Source organism: Embiotoca jacksoni, unplaced genomic scaffold (genome assembly GCF_022577435.1).
Source record: "Embiotoca jacksoni isolate LCO1_2020_lvr unplaced genomic scaffold, fEmbJac1.0.p SCAF_50, whole genome shotgun sequence".
NCBI lineage: Eukaryota > Metazoa > Chordata > Actinopteri > Embiotocidae > Embiotoca > Embiotoca jacksoni.
The window spans coordinates 952,501-972,255 of record NW_027185404.1 but is presented as its reverse complement, the minus strand read 5'-3'; the positions used below and the strand labels follow the sequence as shown (position 1 = coordinate 972,255).

Here is a 19,755-nt window from a genome sequence, read left to right as displayed (position 1 = left end):
TGATCCTCCAAACCTGAATACAGTTGGTCTTATATCCTCAAATCCAGTAGAACAAAAAGATTGTGTTTGGTGTGCGAGGCTCCGTACGAGGTTATTAAACATGACATGCTGCGTTTCGGTACCACTGACCCGACCCGTGTGTGTGTTCTTCCAGAGAAAGCAGGACAGTAAGGCCCAGGCTCCCCGGTTCCCCAAGATGAAGGATGAGGGCTGGTTCCTGGTCCTGGGGGAGGTGGACCGCAGGGAGCTGCTGGCCGTCAAACGGATCGGATACGTTCGGAACCACACGGCCGTGTCTGTGGCCTTCTACACACCAGAGAGGACCGGGAAGTAAGGACAGGGGAAACCACCGAAACACTGACACTAACACACCTGAGGGACAAGTCCAGGTAGGACAAACTCACCTAAGGGACAGGTCCAGGTAGGACAAACTCACCTGAGGGACAGGTCCAGGTAGGACAAACACACCTGAGGGACAGGTCCCGGTAGGACAAAAACACCTAAGGGACATGTCCAGGTTGGACAAACTCACCTGAGGGACAGGTCCAGGTTGGACAAACTCACCTGAGGGACAGGTCCAGGTAGGACAAACACACCTGAGGGACAGGTCCAGGTAGGACAAAAACACCTAAGGGACATGTCCAGGTTGGACAAACTCACCTGAGGGACAGGTCCAGGTTGGACAAACTCACCTGAGGGACAGGTCCAGGTAGGACAAACTCACCTGAGGGACAGGTCCAGGTAGGACAAAAACACCTAAGGGACATGTCCAGGTTGGACAAACTCACCTGAGGGACAGGTCCAGGTTGGACAAACTCACCTAAGGGACAGGTCCAGGTAGGACAAACTCACCTGAGGGACAGGTCCAGGTAGGACAAAAACACCTAAGGGACATGTCCAGGTTGGACAAACTCACCTGAGGGACAGGTCCAGGTAGGACAAACTCACCTGAGGGACAGGTCCAGGTAGGACAAACTCACCTGAGGGACAGGTCCAGGTCAGCTTTATAGTTTAATTCCGGGCTGCAGGATGAGACCAGGTGGTCGAAGAATTCATGAAACTCTGGAGAGGGTAATAGATTTAATTTCTGTTGCACCTTTTGTGCAAAACTGTAGTACAAGGTGCTTCATAATAAAATATAAATACAACAATTTTTAGGGAAAACAAAAAGAAGAAATAAAATAAATGACACGGCAGAGTGTGTGAGTATGAATTATATATCAAAAAGATTAAGAGAATGCTAAATGAAACAGGTATATCTTCAGATTGATGAGCAGGTTAATGCTCAGATGGCACATGAAGCCCTCAAACATGTTTCATAGCGTTCATGAATCAATCTGAATACTGCAGGAAAAAAACATCTGTTAAACCTGTGAGCTTGTTCTCATCACCATTAGTCCACTTTCATTATTGATGCTGATTAGTGAAGCAGAACATTTATTTATATGATACCTTTAGTGTATGTATATGTACAGGTGTGTGTGTGTGTGTGTGTGTGTGTGTGTGTGTGTGTGTGTGTGTGTGTGTGACAAAATAAAGTACAGTGTGTGTTGGTGGTGATGAGTGAACATGTCAGCCTGAGCTTCACTGTGACTCACTGCAGGGTTTTAATACCTCTTCAACAGTGGAGCTGCATGTCACCGAGGAATCAGTCCGACTTTAATACACACATCTGTTAGGACACATTCATTATTGGTTTGGCTTCAAAGAATAATACCAGACTTCAACGAAACAGAAAGAAAGAGGAGGTGACGCTGTGAGGTATGGAGTGATAAGAGTGCCATAATTATGAATAACTCTGTGAAAGAATAAGGAAATTAATGTAGAAATATAAAGGGAATAAATAAATGAATAAATAAAAAAATGTGGACCTATAAAGAAAAATAACAAAGTTTAAAAGAGTATTGCTTTTGCTTTTACCATATTTTCTTTGCTTTCCATGTCTTCGATTGTTACTATCATTGAAACCGGAAGTCAGTGAAAAGCCCACCCAAGTTAAGTTGATTGACAGCTCGTCCCTTCAAGCAAAAACAAAGATAATATGGTAAAAACAAAGCAAAGACAATACGGAAAAGACATTACGGAAAAAGAAAAGACAGTACGGTAAAAGAAGACAATACTCTTCTAAACTTTGTTATTTGTCTTTATATTTTCAAACGTTTTTATTTTTTTATTCCTCTTTATATTTCCACATTCATTTCCTTATTCTTTTACAGATGTATTCTTTATTATGGTAATCCTATCGCTCCATAGCATGGAGCCTTTGAGCATGACAAGCTAAAAAATAACACATCACATTTAATGCAACATTATGGAGATTATTGAGTTTGAATAGGACGTTTTCTATTAACTACCATCCTTTGATTGAAGATAATTTACATCACTGTGGACTTGACACTGATTTAAAAACAAATGTCTTTGTAATCTTGCAGCACTGGTTTCATTCATTTATCTCCAACAATGTTTTCTATTTTCTGTTTATTGTCAACTCCTCCATCCTCACCGCTGACCTTTGAACCCTCTGCCTCCAGGTGTATCTACACTCTGTACCTGATGAGTGACAGCTACCTGGGTCTGGACCAGCAGTACGACATCCACCTGAACGTAACGCCTCCCAGCATCGCCGCCCAGGTGAACAGCGAGGTGTCGGACTCGGTGGCCGATCCGTCCCTCAGCTGAGGACACTCACCCGTCGTCTCCTCAGAGATCAGCTGACGAGTGTCAATCTGGAACTCAGAGTTTTTCTCTCTGTCTCTGATCTGCACTGTTCAGCTGCATTTAGATTCAGCTGGAGACACTTACTGTTCCTGATCTACTTCTGCTTCACTATATCATCTCTAACGTTTGCCGTGGCCTTCACTTGTTACTGATGTTTTCACATTCTGATCTGTTCGGGCTGAAAATGGGGCATTTACACCTTTTTTTTTTCTTTCATTTCTCTGATAACTTAATATCAGTGTGAAATTGGGGATCTTGAACAATTTCATGTGATTCTTTCAAAGAGAAAAATTTAAGTTTTATTCTATTCATTTTATGTTTTTATTGATTCCTTCTGATTTAGGACTGAATCTGATCAGCTGCTGCTGCACCGCTCTATCAGTGATGTCACAGCAGGTGTTTCATCTTTTGTGTAATACGAGCTGCAGCATCACTGATGGACAATAATTCTGTCCCATTTCAGAAGGTTTCTCTTTCAAGGCCTGTTCTCTAAAAATAAAATACGTTCTGACAACTGTCCAAAAACATTTGAAATAAAGCTTTGTGTTTTGCCTAAATGTGGAGGTCAGGACCTTCTTTATTATCTGAAAATCATTTTAAAGTTACTCACTGATGAATTATGTTTTACAACATCATCATCCAACCAGATCTAACAGCCAGCATGTTGTTTGAGGTTCTCCGTCCGTGTACGGAGGCCCTGAAGGGACACACTTTGTACATCACCGTAGTTTGTCTGGATTTCATCTTCCTGCTGTTGCTGTTAAACAGTCTGCAGAACCTTCAACAACATGGACTCACATGTTGCTGGACATGGTGTCATGAGAATAGATGTATCTGTGCAGTTTTTAGAGGATAACATAGCTGCCCCGTCTGACTCCGTATTGATCCAACTGCTTTTAAGGAGAAACGGATGAATGAATCCAGAAATGCAGCGCATGGAGAAGTAGGAGAAATGTTTCAGGGTTTAATTTTCTTTTTCTTTAAAGAACGTAGAAAAAAGGTGAAAACAGACCATATGTGAAATAAGCCAACTGAGAACACCCACTGTGGCCTTGTGGGAAACTAGCCAGGAGTGTTTATAGAGACAGTGAGCAGTTACAGACTGAATATTTGACAATCTGCCTGAGATAGTTCTGGGCTGCAACGAGAACAGTATGTCTAACGTATGCTTTTGTTTTTTAAATTTCTTTAGAATCAAACATTATTTTAAAAACGGGTTTTTAACAGACGGGCTCCGACGAGTCCCGATTGATGTTGTTGAGCAATCCACTCAAAATATACAACTTTTTGTTAGTGTGTCCTCTGTTTCCATGGCAACACATGGGGTATGACTAACAACTGGAAAACAATCAGTCATGTCAGTAGACTCTTATGTAATGTATGTAATGTAATTGGAGTTTGCATGTTCTCCCTGTGCTTGCGTGGGTTCTCTCCGGGTTCTCCGGCTTCCTCCCATCATCCAAAAACATGCACCTCAGGTCAGGTTACCTGGCGCCGCGCTAGTGGCAGCTGTCCGTCACCATCTTGCTAGTTCGGAGCGGTTTGGAGCAGGAAGTGACCATATTTGGACGAGCTGGGGGAGGAGCCAGCTGGTGGATCTGACTGATCTGATTGGAAACCTGACGATACTACGTCCCGCCCACCAATAGCTGTAACCTGACTGCACCACAGGCCTGTCAATCAAACAGACACGCCCCCAAAAACAGGTCTTTTTGAATCTTCTTTTCTAATGAATGAGGGATTATTTTCAGATGGACCTCCAGAAAACTAATAAGAAGGAGTGACTTTAGCTAACAACACCGAGATAACTGATGGACACATTTTATTCACTTTGGATTTGATGAGAGAAGTTGAATGGGAGTCTATGGAGCCGGAGGCTTTTTGGAGCCGACCTCTAGTGGCACTTGGTGGTATTGCAGTTTAAAACATTTCCACATCGGAACCATTTTTCAGAGCCGGAAGCTACGAACACTTTTATACACAGTCGAGGGTGCCGACACTTTGGAGAGGTTTTTCTGCACACACACACGTCGTTGGGGGGATAAACAAACTGTAAATACAGGAACAGGAGACTGAATGTAACTGTAAATAGTCAGTTGTCAGGTGTTCTAAACCTCAGAGTTTGCTGGTCTCTGCTGCAGCACTGATCCACTAACGAGCTGCTGAGCAAAGCGAGCTTCGACTTATCAAGTTAATAATCGTGTGGAAGAGAGAGCGTGTCGAGAATTGTTCAGTCACATGAAGTCAAATAAATAAAACAATCCAAACAATACACTAACAATAAAATTAGGATGTTCTCTGAAAAAACTAAATCTCCCTGCAGTTCGAGAGAAACCAAGTAGAAGGACGGACATACACACTCATTGGACCGGCACCTGTTACATAGGAAGTGTCCACATGATGAAGAATACAGGACTCAACGATGGCACACACTCACTCCGAACATTGTTCGTCTGACGCGAGAACGTTTTCTAGCTTCTGTTTTGGCTTCAATGTTGTGCAGCACACCGCATGTGCAGTAATGTTTCCTCTACTGGCTCCGCCCACATCGTTCCAGATCTCCTGTCCTTAATCTGCATTGATTTAATTCCTGTCAGATTTGTTTCCATATAGTGGGACCCGGCCAGATCTGAAAATACCTCATTTTGAACTCAAGTTGGCTCAAAATTCTCTTTGCAGGTTTTTCAGTTGTTTTATGCTGGAACACAACAAGGCCGGTTTACTGCGATGTAGTTTGATTAAACACACGAGGATTTAGCAAGATGCAGCAAAGAAGATCTTGAAGCTAGAATGTGTCACAGGTACCCTCTTCTTCGTGATGCATATTTCCAAAGAACATTTGAATCACTGTAAATTAGCACAAACCTGTTAGCACACACAAAGATTTCAGTTTCAGGGTGTCGACCTCGTAAGAACTTTTAACAATCAGAACCTGTCATCCTCTGGAAACATCTGGAGCATCTTGAAATGAAAAACACAACAAAGGAGACCCTGACCTGTTGAGCAGTTGAAATCCTATATCAGGCAAGAATGGGACCACATTTCGCTTTCAAAACTCCAACAACTGGTCTCCTCTGTTCCCAAACGTTTACAGAGTGTTGTTGAAAGAAGTGATGTGAAACAGTCGTAAACACGACCCTGTCCCAACTATTTTGATACGTGTCGCTGCCATCAAATTCAAAATGAGCATATACTTTTCAGAAAACATTTCACAAAAACTCTGTTTCAATACTTGATATGTTGTCTTAAATACAGTATATGTTTAAATTAATTCAGTATTTGTCAAGGACATTCTCATGTGATCCTTTAAGTCCCTCAAATGAAATTGATTAAAAGCTCATCATTGTTAATTAAAATGACCTATTTTAAAAAAAATTCAGAAAAAAAACGTAATGCCTTAAAGTGGCTTTAATAGCTTTCAGTAGTTTTGCCTTCATTCAGTACAAGCAGCTCTGAACTTTCAAATAGCCTCTACCTTTCAGCTCAATGATATGAAAGCCCCGCCCCTGAATCGACGGGATTGGTTCCTTACATGTGTGATGTATGAAACCCGGCTGTCTGAATCAGAGTTTCTGAGACTGTCAGACCTTCACTGCAGTTTCAAAACACAAATGTTCAGCCAAGGCCTCGGCTGCTTATTTCACTTATGATGTCTTCTAGCAGATAATAATCTGCACGTTCTGAAGGTTAAAAGCTTGATTTCCATTGGAGGGGCCTTTAAGTTAGTGTGTTATTGCTTTTACAGTTTACATGGGAACTTTGTTAAGTATTTGAATACAACCATTTTAGACCCAGTAGGATAGACGCAGAAACCCACAGTAAGATTTCAAATTTATTTTTAAAACCTTTTTTTTTTTTTTTAAATGTGTGCTCTGTATACGTTCCTTTAATGGCAGTGAAGCCTTGATCTTTTAACAATGACCTGCATGTTGTGATCACTGTATGGAGACTTAATTATACGGAGTATTTTCGGTCGTCATATTTTCCAAAGACGCAGTCTAATTACCAGGAAATGTGGAGTTGAAGCGGAGGTTAAACCAGCTCCAACCGCTCCGTGCGCCTCCAGCATCCCGGATGGTTTCCTCACCGCAGGCTGGATCCCATTACGGAGCGGCCGGGCTGGCTCCGACACGCAGAGGAGCGGGAGTCCGGATGGTGCGCGCCCGCTCCGCATCATCACCCGCCACTTTACTGGCTGGAAAAGAGCAGCAGTAGGAATTTAAGCTTTGCAACGGCATGGCAATTATTTAACGCTTCCTATTATATGGTTTACCTATTATAAAAGAAAAAAAACGTATGAGGACACGGAAACGAATCTGAAGTGACGGGTTTGTGTGCGTGTTTTTATGTATTATATTACCAAATTATACTATATTATATTATATATTATTATGATTTATTTTTTTTTTATTATTATTCCAAACCCAAATTATAAGCTAAAAAGTTTCTAAGAAAATACACACGGGCTAAATATAATAATGACTATTTATTGACTTAAGTGTTGGCCTAATTGTTGGTGTAAATAAATGATCTAATGGCCCTTGTGTTCTGTTTCCTGCGGTCTCATGAATTTAATCTGAATGTGAGAAATCTGGCACTTCTTAAAAGCAGCCTTTCAGAATCCGCTGCTGTCCACATGTATGAAGAAAATATTAAAACACTAGATGCGCGTGTTTTTATGGATGTGACCTGCAGCAGGAAAACATTTTGAACGTTATGAAAATGTAATAAGTGTAAAAGTTCGTTACGTAGAGCTCCTACAGATTTTTAAGTGACGTTAAGGCAATCCTTTCTACGTGTGTATTTGTATTCAAAGATAATAAATGTTTTTAAAGCAGTTCAGCATGTTGTTGTTTTTTCTTCTCTCCAGGGCCGAGTGGACGCGGAGGGCAGCGGTCCGCTCTCCGGTCCCGGGATTCTCCGGTCCACCTCGGGCCCTGGAGGTGAACATTCTTCACCGGCCAATGAGAGTCCGCGTTGGAGCGCGGCGTTCTGAAGACCAGCCAATAGACAGGCGAACAGGTGTCACATCGTCCAATAGGAGCGGAGGTGCCTGTGGTGGGCGGGGCTTCCAGCCTGCAGCACAGAGGAGCCCGTAGATGAGCTGCTATCCAGAAAATCTCCCGGGATGGAAGATGTTCGGCCGCAGGGCTTCTGGGAGACTCTGTGTGGACCCAGTCAGAACCAGGAGCCGCGTTAGGAACCAGACGGCTGCTCTGCGGTGAGGTAAGCGAGGAGAGCCCGGCAGTAAATGCACGAAGTTGAACTGAGTTCAGATCACACGTTACATTTGTGTAGAAAGATTCAAACAAGTGTCATCAGGTTTGTGTATAAAGTGTCTCCGTGTTCAGTTTCACAGAAACTCATCTGCAGGTAAAGACCAGGTGTGTTTGATGGTTCTCATCCTTCAGGGCCTCCAGCGGTTCGGGTTAACTCCAGCTGGGATGGATCCGAGGCTGCGGTGAGCCTCTCGGGGCTGACCAACACGCCTCTTTAATCCTCGCAAATCCAGGAATTAGCCGCGTCCCGTCTCGTCGCCAGCCGCTGGAACACCTGGAATTATGGGATGGTGTTTCCGCGCCGGCAGCTGCGGGTGTTAGGCCGAGCGCAGGGACGTTAATCTACCCCGGTGTGGACACCATGAGACACCCGGACAGGGACTGACCGCGGCCGGACTCAGAGCGCAGCGGGGCACCGGGAGAGGCCCGGAGGAGACGTCATGAAGGAGAAGTCTAAAAACGCGGCCCGGACGCGGCGGGAAAAAGAGAATAGTGAATTTTATGAACTGGCCAAACTGTTGCCGCTTCCGTCCGCCATCACCTCCCAGCTGGACAAGGCGTCCATCATCCGGCTCACCACCAGCTACCTGAAGATGAGGGTGGTGTTCCCAGAAGGTAGGAGCTCCGATGGAGCCGGAAGGAAATCAGAAATAAGAATTAAATACTCTCAGAATTATAAATATTATCAGAACAATCACAGCCGACAATTATGTGTTTATGTAGCGGTACAGTACAGTTATATATGAGCTGCATGTATTCATCATTAATTACTATAATTACGGTTGTTGTTTTAGCCGTTATGTGCTGGCAACATGAGTTTTAGTATTTTAATTTCTTGATGGTGTTATGTTTGATTTAAAAAACAAAAGTTGAATTATTTAATCTATTTTTATATTAAGTAAACCATTTAAATTATTTCAACTATTCCATTGTTTCCTTTTATAAGAGTATAAAGTTAATTAATTTAAATTGAATAATTTAATTTCAAATCAAAACCACATTTTTTACACCATTATTAATCATTGCTCTGTTTTCAAACATCTGGCTGACACATTTAACAAAAATAAATTATTCAGAAATTACAGGCTAACAGGAAAAAAAAAAATTACATAATTTTCATGTTTGATTTATTTTCAAGGTGGTGAAACATGGAGGCTGGTGTGTATTTGAATAATGTATAACTTACACACGAATCTTTGCTGCAGCGATCTGCTCTGTCCGATTAAAATGTTTCTCTGGAGTTTCTCTGATTTCTAATCGTGCCGACAGTCAGACAGAATTTTATATTTCCACGTGATCAGAGAAAGTCACATTTCGGTATATGAAATATTCCCCGTGAGTCGGGGCGTGTTCGGTGTCGCTCCGTGATGTGGTCGGTCCCCTGGAGGCCCCTGGAGGCCCCTGGAGGCCCCTGGAGGCCCCTGGAGGCCCCTGCCGAGCAGATTAGCCACGATGAGGCTGCGTCCTGCGTGCCTGCTGCGGAGCCGCGGATATTATCACAGTCTGCACGTCTGATCCCTGAACATATGGAGCTGCTCGTAGCGGCCCGCGTGGGGAAGGTGGTGACAAAGAACCTGGAGAACACAAAGGAGCCTCGGCCGAGCGGTTCCACCCCGCAGGACGTCCGCCACAGAACAGGCCCTTAACATGTTCTTAGCATGTGCCCTGATCATTATTACATGTGCAGGTCATCAGCACTTCACGGATTCATTATTGATATTTGAATCCCTGTCAGATCAGAGAAAAGACGCAGGAATATTATAGGTGATGTGGACAAAAAAAAAATCAGGTATTAATATTCAAACACCTCCATGTAGATATCAGGGCTGACTTTAATCTAATATTTACACTGTGATCAATAATCAACAGTAATGTGGATGTTTATGACAAATAATAGAAGAGCTTGTCAGAAAATCAATGCACTGTGAAAATACAAAGGGAATGTCACCATTTTTAAAAACATTAAAAGAAGTAATAAGAAATATAAATAAAACAATATAGTTTCATAAAAGATGATGATAAAATGCGTCCCAGTTTAAACCAACAGTCCAGAGATATGTCAAAGAAAGAAAAGTTCATATAAATATTCCAATAATTCTGTTATTATTTACATTAGTGAACACAAATGAGAGATTCATATAAATATTGCAAAAAGTTTGTCATTGAACGATCCTGTAAAAACAACATGAAAATACGTTGATATGAACACGTTTAAATTCACTCAGATTGGACCGGATGTGTCTCAGAGACATGTCGTCTCAGAGAGACATCATGAGGCCTCAGGCTGCATGAAGAACCCCGTCTATCCAGGTCTCTCATGCAGACACAACATGTCTCATGACAGCGTGTCTCATGCAGGGACATCGTTTCTCATGCAGAGACATTTAGAGACAGCGTGTCTCATGACAGCGTGTCTCATGCGGGGACCGAGTGTCCCCCGCAGGGACAGCATGTCTCATGCGGGGACTGAGTGTCTCATGCAGAGACAGCGTGTCTCATGCGGGGACAGCATGTCTCATCACAGTGTCTCTCACGTGGGGACAGCATGTCTCATGCGGGGACAGCGTGTCTCATGACAGCGTGTCTCATGCAGGGGCCGAGTGTCTCATGCAGAGACAGCGTGTTTCATGCAGGGACAGCGTGTCTCACGCGGGGACCGAGTGTCTCACACAGGGATAGCGTGTCTCATGCAGGGACAGCGTGTCTCCTGCAGAAAGGCCTTCTGCTTCATTTCTACGGCCTGTTTTTATTTACGGCTCTCCGAGTGGCAGCGTGACCTCTGACCTCAGCCGTGTTGTCCATCCAGGGTTAAATTACTGGACACCGCTGGCGTCCTGCCAGAGTGTCCCCGAAGCTCTGCAGAGATTCCAGCCGGCGCCGAGCTGCGATCTCGTTTTATTCCAGCGACTGCAGGTTCATCTGTGACTGCTGAGCTGCAGGTTATTTGTAGTGTGAAGGTCCAGATGATGCAGCAGGTCCTCCGGCTGCGTTCGTCCCACAGGGACGGACGTTTGAGTGTGATGGTGGAAGTATGAGAGGCTTTTGTGGAGTCTATAATATCTGTAGTAATAAATAAGATGTAGTTTTGACTGTAGGCTGCAGTCGTTTATTCCACGTGGAGATGTTCTGCTCCGTTCTGATTGGCTCATATAAGTTAAATCAGTCACTAAAACCTCATTATTATTATTATTATCATTATTATTGTTATTGTTATTATTATTATTATTGTTATTATTATTGTTATTATTATTGTTATTATTATGGTTGATGGAGCACATTTTATTGCGGACTGAAGTTCGACGTTAAAATTTTTGTGTTGACCTGTTGAGTTGTGCAACACTAAATTATTTCCCCTGAACGGAACATTTATCTTGGACGCCCTGTTCGCGTTGCTAAATGTAGCTTTATTTTGGTTAATGTAATATAGCCATATGTTATGTATAATATATTTTTATCTAGGTTAATTGTTTGATTACAGGTCTATTAATATGATATCCTTATATTTAGTTATTCAGTCACAGCCTGTCTTTCAGACGGATTTATTTTTATTTTATTTTATTTTTACATGCCTGATATTAATTTTGTTTGTTTTTAAAATACATCTCCTTGTATTAAAACTCCGTCAGTGGTGGTCAAGCTGCGGGTCGAGGACTACATGTTATATCCCTGAATCACGCAGCTGACGCGCTGCGGAGGTCCAGTAAATAACAGCCGATCTTACGGATCACCCAGCGGCTCCTCTCTCCTCGATGTTCCGCTGAGAGGCCCGCACACCCCCGCAGGGTTCAGCGGGGAACTCCCGGCTCCCCCCCGGATGGCGGTCTGTTGAGGGCCCAGGTGGAGGCTGACTGCCTTTTTCAGCCCCTCTGAGGAGGTCTGCGGCGGCCTGCCGGTGGACCACCTCCCGGCGGAGCCTCGTTACCGGCTGCACGGTCCCTTCAGCTTCAGGCCTTAAAGCAGCTTTCATCTTGTATTTAAAAGGCTCAGTGGTGGTGCCCAAGCTACGGGTCGGGGTCCTAAAATAAATCGGAGGGGTCACGAGATGATAAACAAAACAAGGGACATTTAAAAAAAAAAAAAAAAAAAAAAAAAACGAGGAAGAGTTTGTCAAACTAAAGTTTATTTTTGTTCTTTCTTTTTTTAATGAAGTATAAGTCTGGTTTGCAGGAGGCGGCAGCGCGCGAGGACATGAATAAACATGAATTCTCTAACAACAATAACAAAAACGAAACACAAAAAGAAAGAAAAAAGGTGCATGAGCACTGCTGTAATTATGTGAAATAACTCGAAGGCAGCCTGCAGATCCACATTAAATATTTACATTACATAACATAAAATAACTGGTGAGAAACATCAGCTGCTTAAGTGGAAGGAGCTTAAAATGAGACTTCCGGAGCTTTCACCCCCTCGTGCCCTCCGACTGACTTCACGATGAAGGTGTGAGTTTAGTTTGCAGGTGAGTCTCGTGCAGCAGGTCAGGTGATCCCGTGTTTCATCAGCAGAGCTGGACCTTCTCATCTATCTATGATCATTATTATTTGTGATCGGCTGAAGGCTCTCATGGTTTATGCTTCAGCAGAATCACCGGGAAGCACGTGCTGCCTGCTGCGGTTGATCTGATTGCCAAATGACTTTATTTTATTTCAGAATGTTGTGGAACCAGATCCAGTTAGACAGAATATGAAAAATGTTATTGAATGAAAAAAAAGCATTATTTCATGGTTTTAAGGCAATAATAGCGTATAATAATTATTATTATTATGGATAATTATTATAATAACAATTATTATTGTATAACTTCATTGGTGTTTGTGAAATCGACATGACGGGCGTCTGACAATAATGTTTTTATAAAAAAAAAAAAAAGAGAGAGAGAGAAGCCGTTTAAAAGGAGATTTGCACGTGCCCCGGTACCTCGTGCCCTTGTCCCCTCGATTCCACATGTTCGGTCTCAGAACAGCAGACACGAGCTGTTTTTTTAAAATTATTATTCTACTCAATAAGTGTTTTCTGCACCAATAAAACGTTCAAAGCTCCTCTTATTTTTGAATCCTCTCTGATATGAGGATGAGTGTGTGTTTTTGCCTCGTGGATATTTGTGGAGGTCTGATGGTGTCAGACTGACGTCCATCCTGCTCCACGTGCAGCGGGAGCGGGATTTGCATGTGAATGCTCCGCGCCGCTCCGCGCTGCTCCGCGCCGCTCCGCGCCGCCGCCCATCTGACGCTGTTTTACTGGCGCTGTGAGGCTTTTTAATCAAAGTATTTTCACGCTGTATATTTCCAGTGATCCGGATCTGATAAAAACCCGCATCGAGTATCATTTTAGGTTCGGAGTGTTTCTGAGGATGAACACGTGGAGGCTGATTTCACCTTCTGAGGGTCCGTTTTGGAGTAAAAGCTGTAAACCAGCAGGTCGGTCAGCTGTAACATGGGAGCAGTTTATTTCAGTAAAGGTTCAGATTTATCTGTTCGGTTCCTCTGATATGATACAGTTTTATGTTGTATGTCTAAAAACTGAAAGCCTGAATGAACTGAAGCATTAACGAGTAAACGTGTGCAAAGCTCAGCCTCACCAGATTTTTGGGCATAAAAACCAGACTGGATTCAATTTTAATTTTGGGATTTCTTTTCTGTGCCTGTAAAATGCAGCATGTTGCTTCCTTCAGCTGTAACAGTTTCCTGTGTGTTGACTTGTTGTCCAGGCCTCGGGGAGTCCTGGGGTCATGTGAGCCGCACGTCTCTGGATGGAGTCAGCCAGGAGTTGGGCTCCCACCTCCTCCAGGTATCTGAGCACTCTCACTTCATAAAAACATCTGGTCAAACTTACTCATTCCATTTTTCTACATCTTTGGAAAATACACGTATTATTATTATTATTATTATTATTATTATTATTATTATTATTATTATCATTATTATTTCTGAGCCGGACATGGTAGACTGTGTGTGGTTAAGGAGCCGCTGCCATCTGCCTCCTGCTGCCTTCGTTCTTGTGCTTCAAGAGTGAAATGAGCTGAACACATTCGTGGTCACGTACAGAGCCTCAGTGAGTCTGCAGCCTGCAGCCGCTCTCACATCAGCAGCAGCACAACGGAGCTGCATGCTGCATGGCTGCACAGCTGCAGGCTGCACGGCTGCAGGCTGGTCAGACAGAAGCAGAGGTCGTCTGAACGATCACACAGTTCAACCCGTAGATGTGGAGGCTGACTGGTGCTCGTTAAAGACAACTAGAGAGGAAGGATACTGCAAGTTAGCCTATGTGCTAAATAAGCGTTTTTTTTTTTTTTATAAAGACTTAATTTGTTATTATCCCTAATGTTCCTCATTATTATTATTTTATGTTATTAATTCTAACAGATGTATGTTCCTCCATTCAGTTGCCATTTTATTGCACTTTACTACACTTTATGTAGTAGAAAAAATATTAGAAACGTCTCACAGTATCGAACAATATATAATAATAATATTATAATAATAATAATAATATTATTATTATTAATAATAATAATTACATTTCAGCACAAGAATAACCAACAGCTTCCAAAATGACCTTAAAGTGAAATCAGCAGCTGTAAAACAGTTTAAATAAAAAATGAGCAGAATATTATCCGACTGCATCAGTGTTCTTTGCACCTTTTCCTTTAAAGCACACGCTTCCTTTGGTTCTTATGAATGTTTGGAATTTGTACATTTTTTTAAATCATTATTTTGTCAGTGCTGTACAGGAAGTCATGTGTGTGCTGGTTTGGGCTCTGCAGAGAGTTAATAAGATGCTGTTCAAGACAATAACACTGATTTTATTGAGGAGAATGATTGTGGGCCTTTTGTCGGACTCTGATATGATAACAACACTCCTCTTACGGTTTCTTTCAGACGTTGGACGGCTTCATCTTCGTGGTCGCTCCAGACGGGAAGATAATGTACATCTCAGAAACGGCCTCGGTCCACCTGGGTCTGTCTCAGGTGGGTGTGATGGAGCTGCTGAGCTGCTCTGAGCTGCATGTGTCCCAGAGCTGAACCAATGTTCCTCCCAACAGGTGGAGCTGACGGGAAACAGCATCTACGAGTACATCCACCCGGCCGACCACGACGAGATGACGGCCGTCCTCACGGCCCACCAGCCCCACCACTCCCACTTTGTTCAGGGTAACCGCGACGCTGCCGTGTTGCTCTGCGTGCAACGTGAACTCCCCGTGCTGCATTGATAACCGCTGCGTTTCTGTCTGCAGAATATGAGATGGAGCGCTCCTTCTTCCTGAGAATGAAATGTGTCCTTGCTAAAAGAAACGCCGGCCTCACCTGTGGAGGTTACAAGGTAAACTCACCTGAGCTTCTGTTTCTACTGACAGTCAAATCAAAACTAAAAAAAACTAAAAAGTCAAACTCGGAGGCCTTCTGGGGCGTTTTGTTGTGTTTTAAATCGTGTGTGTCCTGAAGGTGAAGCTAGAAAAAGGTTTGTGGGAAGATCATCCTCTAGGAAGCAGACATGTGACAAATAATCGTCATGGCAACAAGCATGTTCTATAATTTTCTATGGGTTTACAATGGTTTTCAGAAGTGTTCCTGAGCCCATGCAGTGATTTCCACTCCAGAATAGTGTGTTTTTAATGCAGTGCTGCCTGAGGGCCCGAAGATCACCACCATCCAATATTGGTTTCCAGCCTTGTCCCTTGTGTTCAGAGATTTCTCCAGATTCTCTGAATCTTTTAATGATATTATGAACCATAGACGATGAAATCCACTAATTCTTTGTAGTTTTACGTTGAGGAACATTATTCTTAGATTGTTGAACTATTTTCCCACACAGTCTTTCACAGAATGGTGAACCTCTCCCCATCTTCACTGCTGAGAGACTCTGCCTCTCTGAAATAATCTTTTTAGACCCAATTGTGTTACTGATCTGTTGCCATGGTAACCTAATTAGTTGAGATGTTCAACCAGGTGTTTCTTTTATCTTTACACAACTTTTCAAGTCTTTTGTTGACCCTGTCTAAACATTTCTTAGAGACGTGTTGCTGCCATCTAATTCAAATATATCAAATTCATATAATTTTCATAAAACAATCAAATTTCTCCATTTCAACATTTGAAATGTTTCATTTGGCCTTTTTTCATTTAAATATTGATTTATGAGATTTGCAAATCATTGCATTCTGTTTTTATTTACATTTCACACAAAGTCTCAGCTTTTTGGGATTTTCTGGTCTAATGGCGGAGCAGTAGGTGAAAGGTCGCAGTGTAACTTGCTGGTTCCGGTTGGTCTGGAGACCGTCATCCTGCTCAGTGATAAAAGGGTTGGATGGATGTGGACCGGGACTTTGGACTCAGATGATTTTTGACTATTAATACAGCAGTTTCCAAACAATCTCCAGTGTTTTTTTCTGGAGACTTTGACTCTCAGTCCTCAGCAGCAGAAGGACTTCGCTCAGTTATCATGAAACAGATGTTAAGAAATAGTTTTGGTTTTTTTAACACTTATAGGATCCAGGTTGGTTTTAAAACTGACACGGTTGAAAGCTCGACTTGAGATCGTTTTATGAACCATTGCAGAATATCATGAGGCCATTTTCCATTTTTATGATACACTAAATCCTCTGGGTTTATGTTTGGTTCAGGCGTGACCTCGTCTCTGTTTCTGTTCTCAGAACCACACAGACACAAACATTCATTCATTTCTCAGTAAAAAACAACAACAGAAGCAGCTTTTCTCTGGACAGTCCGTCATGTGGTCATTTAATAGAAATACTTCCCCCGATTCTGTGATTAAAGCACGACTACAGCATGTCCTCATGCATATTTTTGACCCTCTGCGTGACCTCAGGTGATCCACTGCAGCGGCTACCTGAAGATCCGTCAGTACAGCCTGGACATGTCTCCATTCGACGGCTGCTACCAGAACGTAGGGCTGGTGGCCGTCGGACACTCGCTGCCGCCGAGCGCCGTGACCGAGATCAAACTACACAGCAACATGTTCATGTTCAGAGCCAGCCTGGACATGAAGCTCATCTTCCTCGACTCACGGTGCGCTCCCGTCTCCTCCTGTCGCCGTGGTTACATGCATGTCTAGCATGTCTGTGTGTGGGTGGGAGTGTTGTGATGTCATAAATCTGTTTACATTGTCCCTCCAAAAAACAATACCGTAATGTAAACCATGATGTTAATGTAACTCTGTGTGTGTGTGTGTGTGTGTGTGTGTGTGTGTGTGTGTGTGTGTGTGTGTGTGTGTGTGTCTCAGGGTTGCAGAGCTGACGGGCTACGAGCCTCAGGATCTCATAGAGAAGACTCTCTACCATCACGTCCACAGCTGCGACTCCTTCCACCTGCGCTGCGCTCATCACTTGTGTGAGTTAGGTTTGTTTTAGCTTTCTCCACGTTCTACACACACACACACACACACACACACACACACACACACACACACACACACACTGCAGTGTTTCCCTGCAGTCACGTCGTGCTGTTCTTCCTCCTCTCTGTCGGTTGCAGTGCTGGTGAAAGGTCAGGTGACCACCAAGTACTACCGTTTCCTGGCCAAGCCCGGCGGCTGGGTCTGGGTCCAGAGTTACGCAACCATCGTACACAACAGCCGCTCGTCCCGACCTCACTGCATCGTCAGTGTCAACTATGTCCTCACGTGAGTGTCCGTCTCCACTGCTGAGGACTGTCCTGAACTGTCTCCGTCATATGAGCACACGGATTCATCTGAAGGAGATCCAGAAGGTTCACTTCAGACAAACACGGGTTCTTGGTGTCTGTTAAAGATGCTGTAAAGTAGAAATGAAAATGAGTTTTAAGTTCATCACACCACAGAAGTATGGGTTGTTAACTACCCATCCAAATTTGAATGAAAGAAAACAGACAAGTTTATTAAATTAGGCTTTGAAATAGTGAGAAAATCCTCAGTCTTCTCTGCTCTGAGACTGGGGAGGGGGCGTGTCCTGAAGGAGCTGAAGCTCCGCCCACTCGCTGGAAGGTGTTCAGTGTCCTGTAAGACAGTCCTGTGGCTGCAGTTCTTTCCACACTGAGCGGTCCGTCTGACATCCAACCTCTCGGTGACTTTATGCATGATGTCCCACTGGCACTCTGTCTCTGGTGGACGGAGCAGCCTGCTTTGGGAAAACAGAATAGAATCAGAATTTATTTGTCCAATGAGTGAAACATACAGATGCATATAAATCCAGCTTGTCCCCCTGATCTGTAACACAGGAGTCAAACTGGACACCAGAGACAGAAGACAGTGAGTCTCCAACAACCTGCATTACAATAGTGGAGATAATAAGAGAGGAGGAGTTGATTTAGTTCTGTAAAGACTGCAACATGAACAACGCTGGACTGTATCACATCAATTCATTACATCACATCAATTCATTACATCACATCAATTCATTACATCACATCAGTTCATTACATCACATCAATTCATTACATCACATCAGTTCATTACATCACATCAGTTCATTACATCACATCAATTCATTAAATCACATCAATTCATTACATCACATCAATTCATTACATCACATCAATTCATTAAATCACATCAATTCATTACATCACATCAATTCATTACATCACATCAATTCATTAAATCACATCAATTCATTACATCACATCAATTCATTACATCACATCAATTCATTACATCACATCAATTCATTACATCACATCAGTTCATTACATCACATCAATTCATTAAATCACATCAATTCATTAAATCACATCAATTCATTAAATCACATCAATTCATTACATCACATCAATTCATTAAATCACATCAATTCATTACATCACATCAATTCATTAAATCACATCAATTCATTACATCACATCAATTCATTACATCACATCAATTCATTAAATCACATCAATTCATTAAATCACATCAATTCATTAAATCACATCAATTCATTACATCACATCAATTCATTACATCACATCAATTCATTAAATCACATCAATTCATTACATCACATCAGTTCATTACATCACATCAATTCATTAAATCACATCAATTCATTACATCACATCAATTCATTAAATCACATCAATTCATTAAATCACATCAATTCATTACATCACATCAATTCATTACATCACACGTCAATTCAAACTTTGAACCTGCTCAGGTCGAGCCGACAGTCTTTCTCTTCCAGTGATGTCCCTCCACCTCCTCATCCTCCTCCTCCACCTCCTCCTCCAGGTCCTCCTGCTCTCTGCAGCCTCCTCCACATGTAGTCGGGCTCGTTTATCCGGACCGGTACCGGTACATGTAACCGAGAGGGTCGCTGATTGTAACGTTACACCGGAGTACAAAAACAACAACCCTCATTAATCAGGAGGACTAGATCCCCTCTGGTCCATGTTCACCATCACCCCGACATGTAAAATACAGAGTTACATATATTATAGTTCCTTATCGGAGCTTTATTGAGACGCATAAAACAATCTGCGGTTATCGGAACATTTTCCTCTGAACTCTGCTACGAGCTCAATAGAAGCTAATTAGCACGTTTAGCTCCCATTTCATGAAAATAAAGTTGTTCTACACCGAATAAAATCACGTTAGCGGTTTGCACCACGGACTAAATACAGCAGAGTTGCTGTGGACAAGTTATCTGGTATAATTATAACAAGCACACAGAACTTAGGCTGAGTGGTGGACTGCTGGGGGTGGCGGGGGACCCGGCCGACGGCGGCGGTGTCCACCGCTACTGGCGGCGGGGGCGGACGGTGCCGGTGCGACCGAGAGATCAACG

General features: G+C 42.9%; 2 protein-coding genes across 6 annotated transcripts in view; both read left to right on the top strand.

Annotated features, from left to right (window-relative positions):
* Positions 1-3,269, top strand: part of ascc3 (activating signal cointegrator 1 complex subunit 3) — a 149,303-nt gene extending 146,034 nt beyond the window's left edge. For all 5 annotated transcript variants that reach the window (XM_069171968.1, XM_069171967.1, XM_069171969.1 and 2 more), the window contains exons 41-42: positions 155-330; positions 2,532-3,269. In XM_069171968.1, coding sequence (XP_069028069.1) covers positions 155-330; positions 2,532-2,679 — 324 coding nt within the window. In that variant the 3' untranslated portion in view covers positions 2,680-3,269. The remainder of the gene's footprint in view (positions 1-154; positions 331-2,531) is intronic.
* Positions 3,270-8,174: 4,905 nt separating this feature from the next.
* sim1a (SIM bHLH transcription factor 1a) overlaps positions 8,175-19,755 on the top strand; it is a 24,320-nt gene continuing 12,739 nt past the window's right edge. The window contains 8 exon segments of the mRNA XM_069172002.1: positions 8,175-8,612; positions 13,702-13,781; positions 14,873-14,962; positions 15,037-15,145; positions 15,229-15,314; positions 16,821-17,020; positions 17,235-17,341; positions 17,486-17,633. Of these exon segments, the coding sequence (XP_069028103.1) occupies positions 8,438-8,612; positions 13,702-13,781; positions 14,873-14,962; positions 15,037-15,145; positions 15,229-15,314; positions 16,821-17,020; positions 17,235-17,341; positions 17,486-17,633 (995 nt within the window). The 5' untranslated portion in view covers positions 8,175-8,437.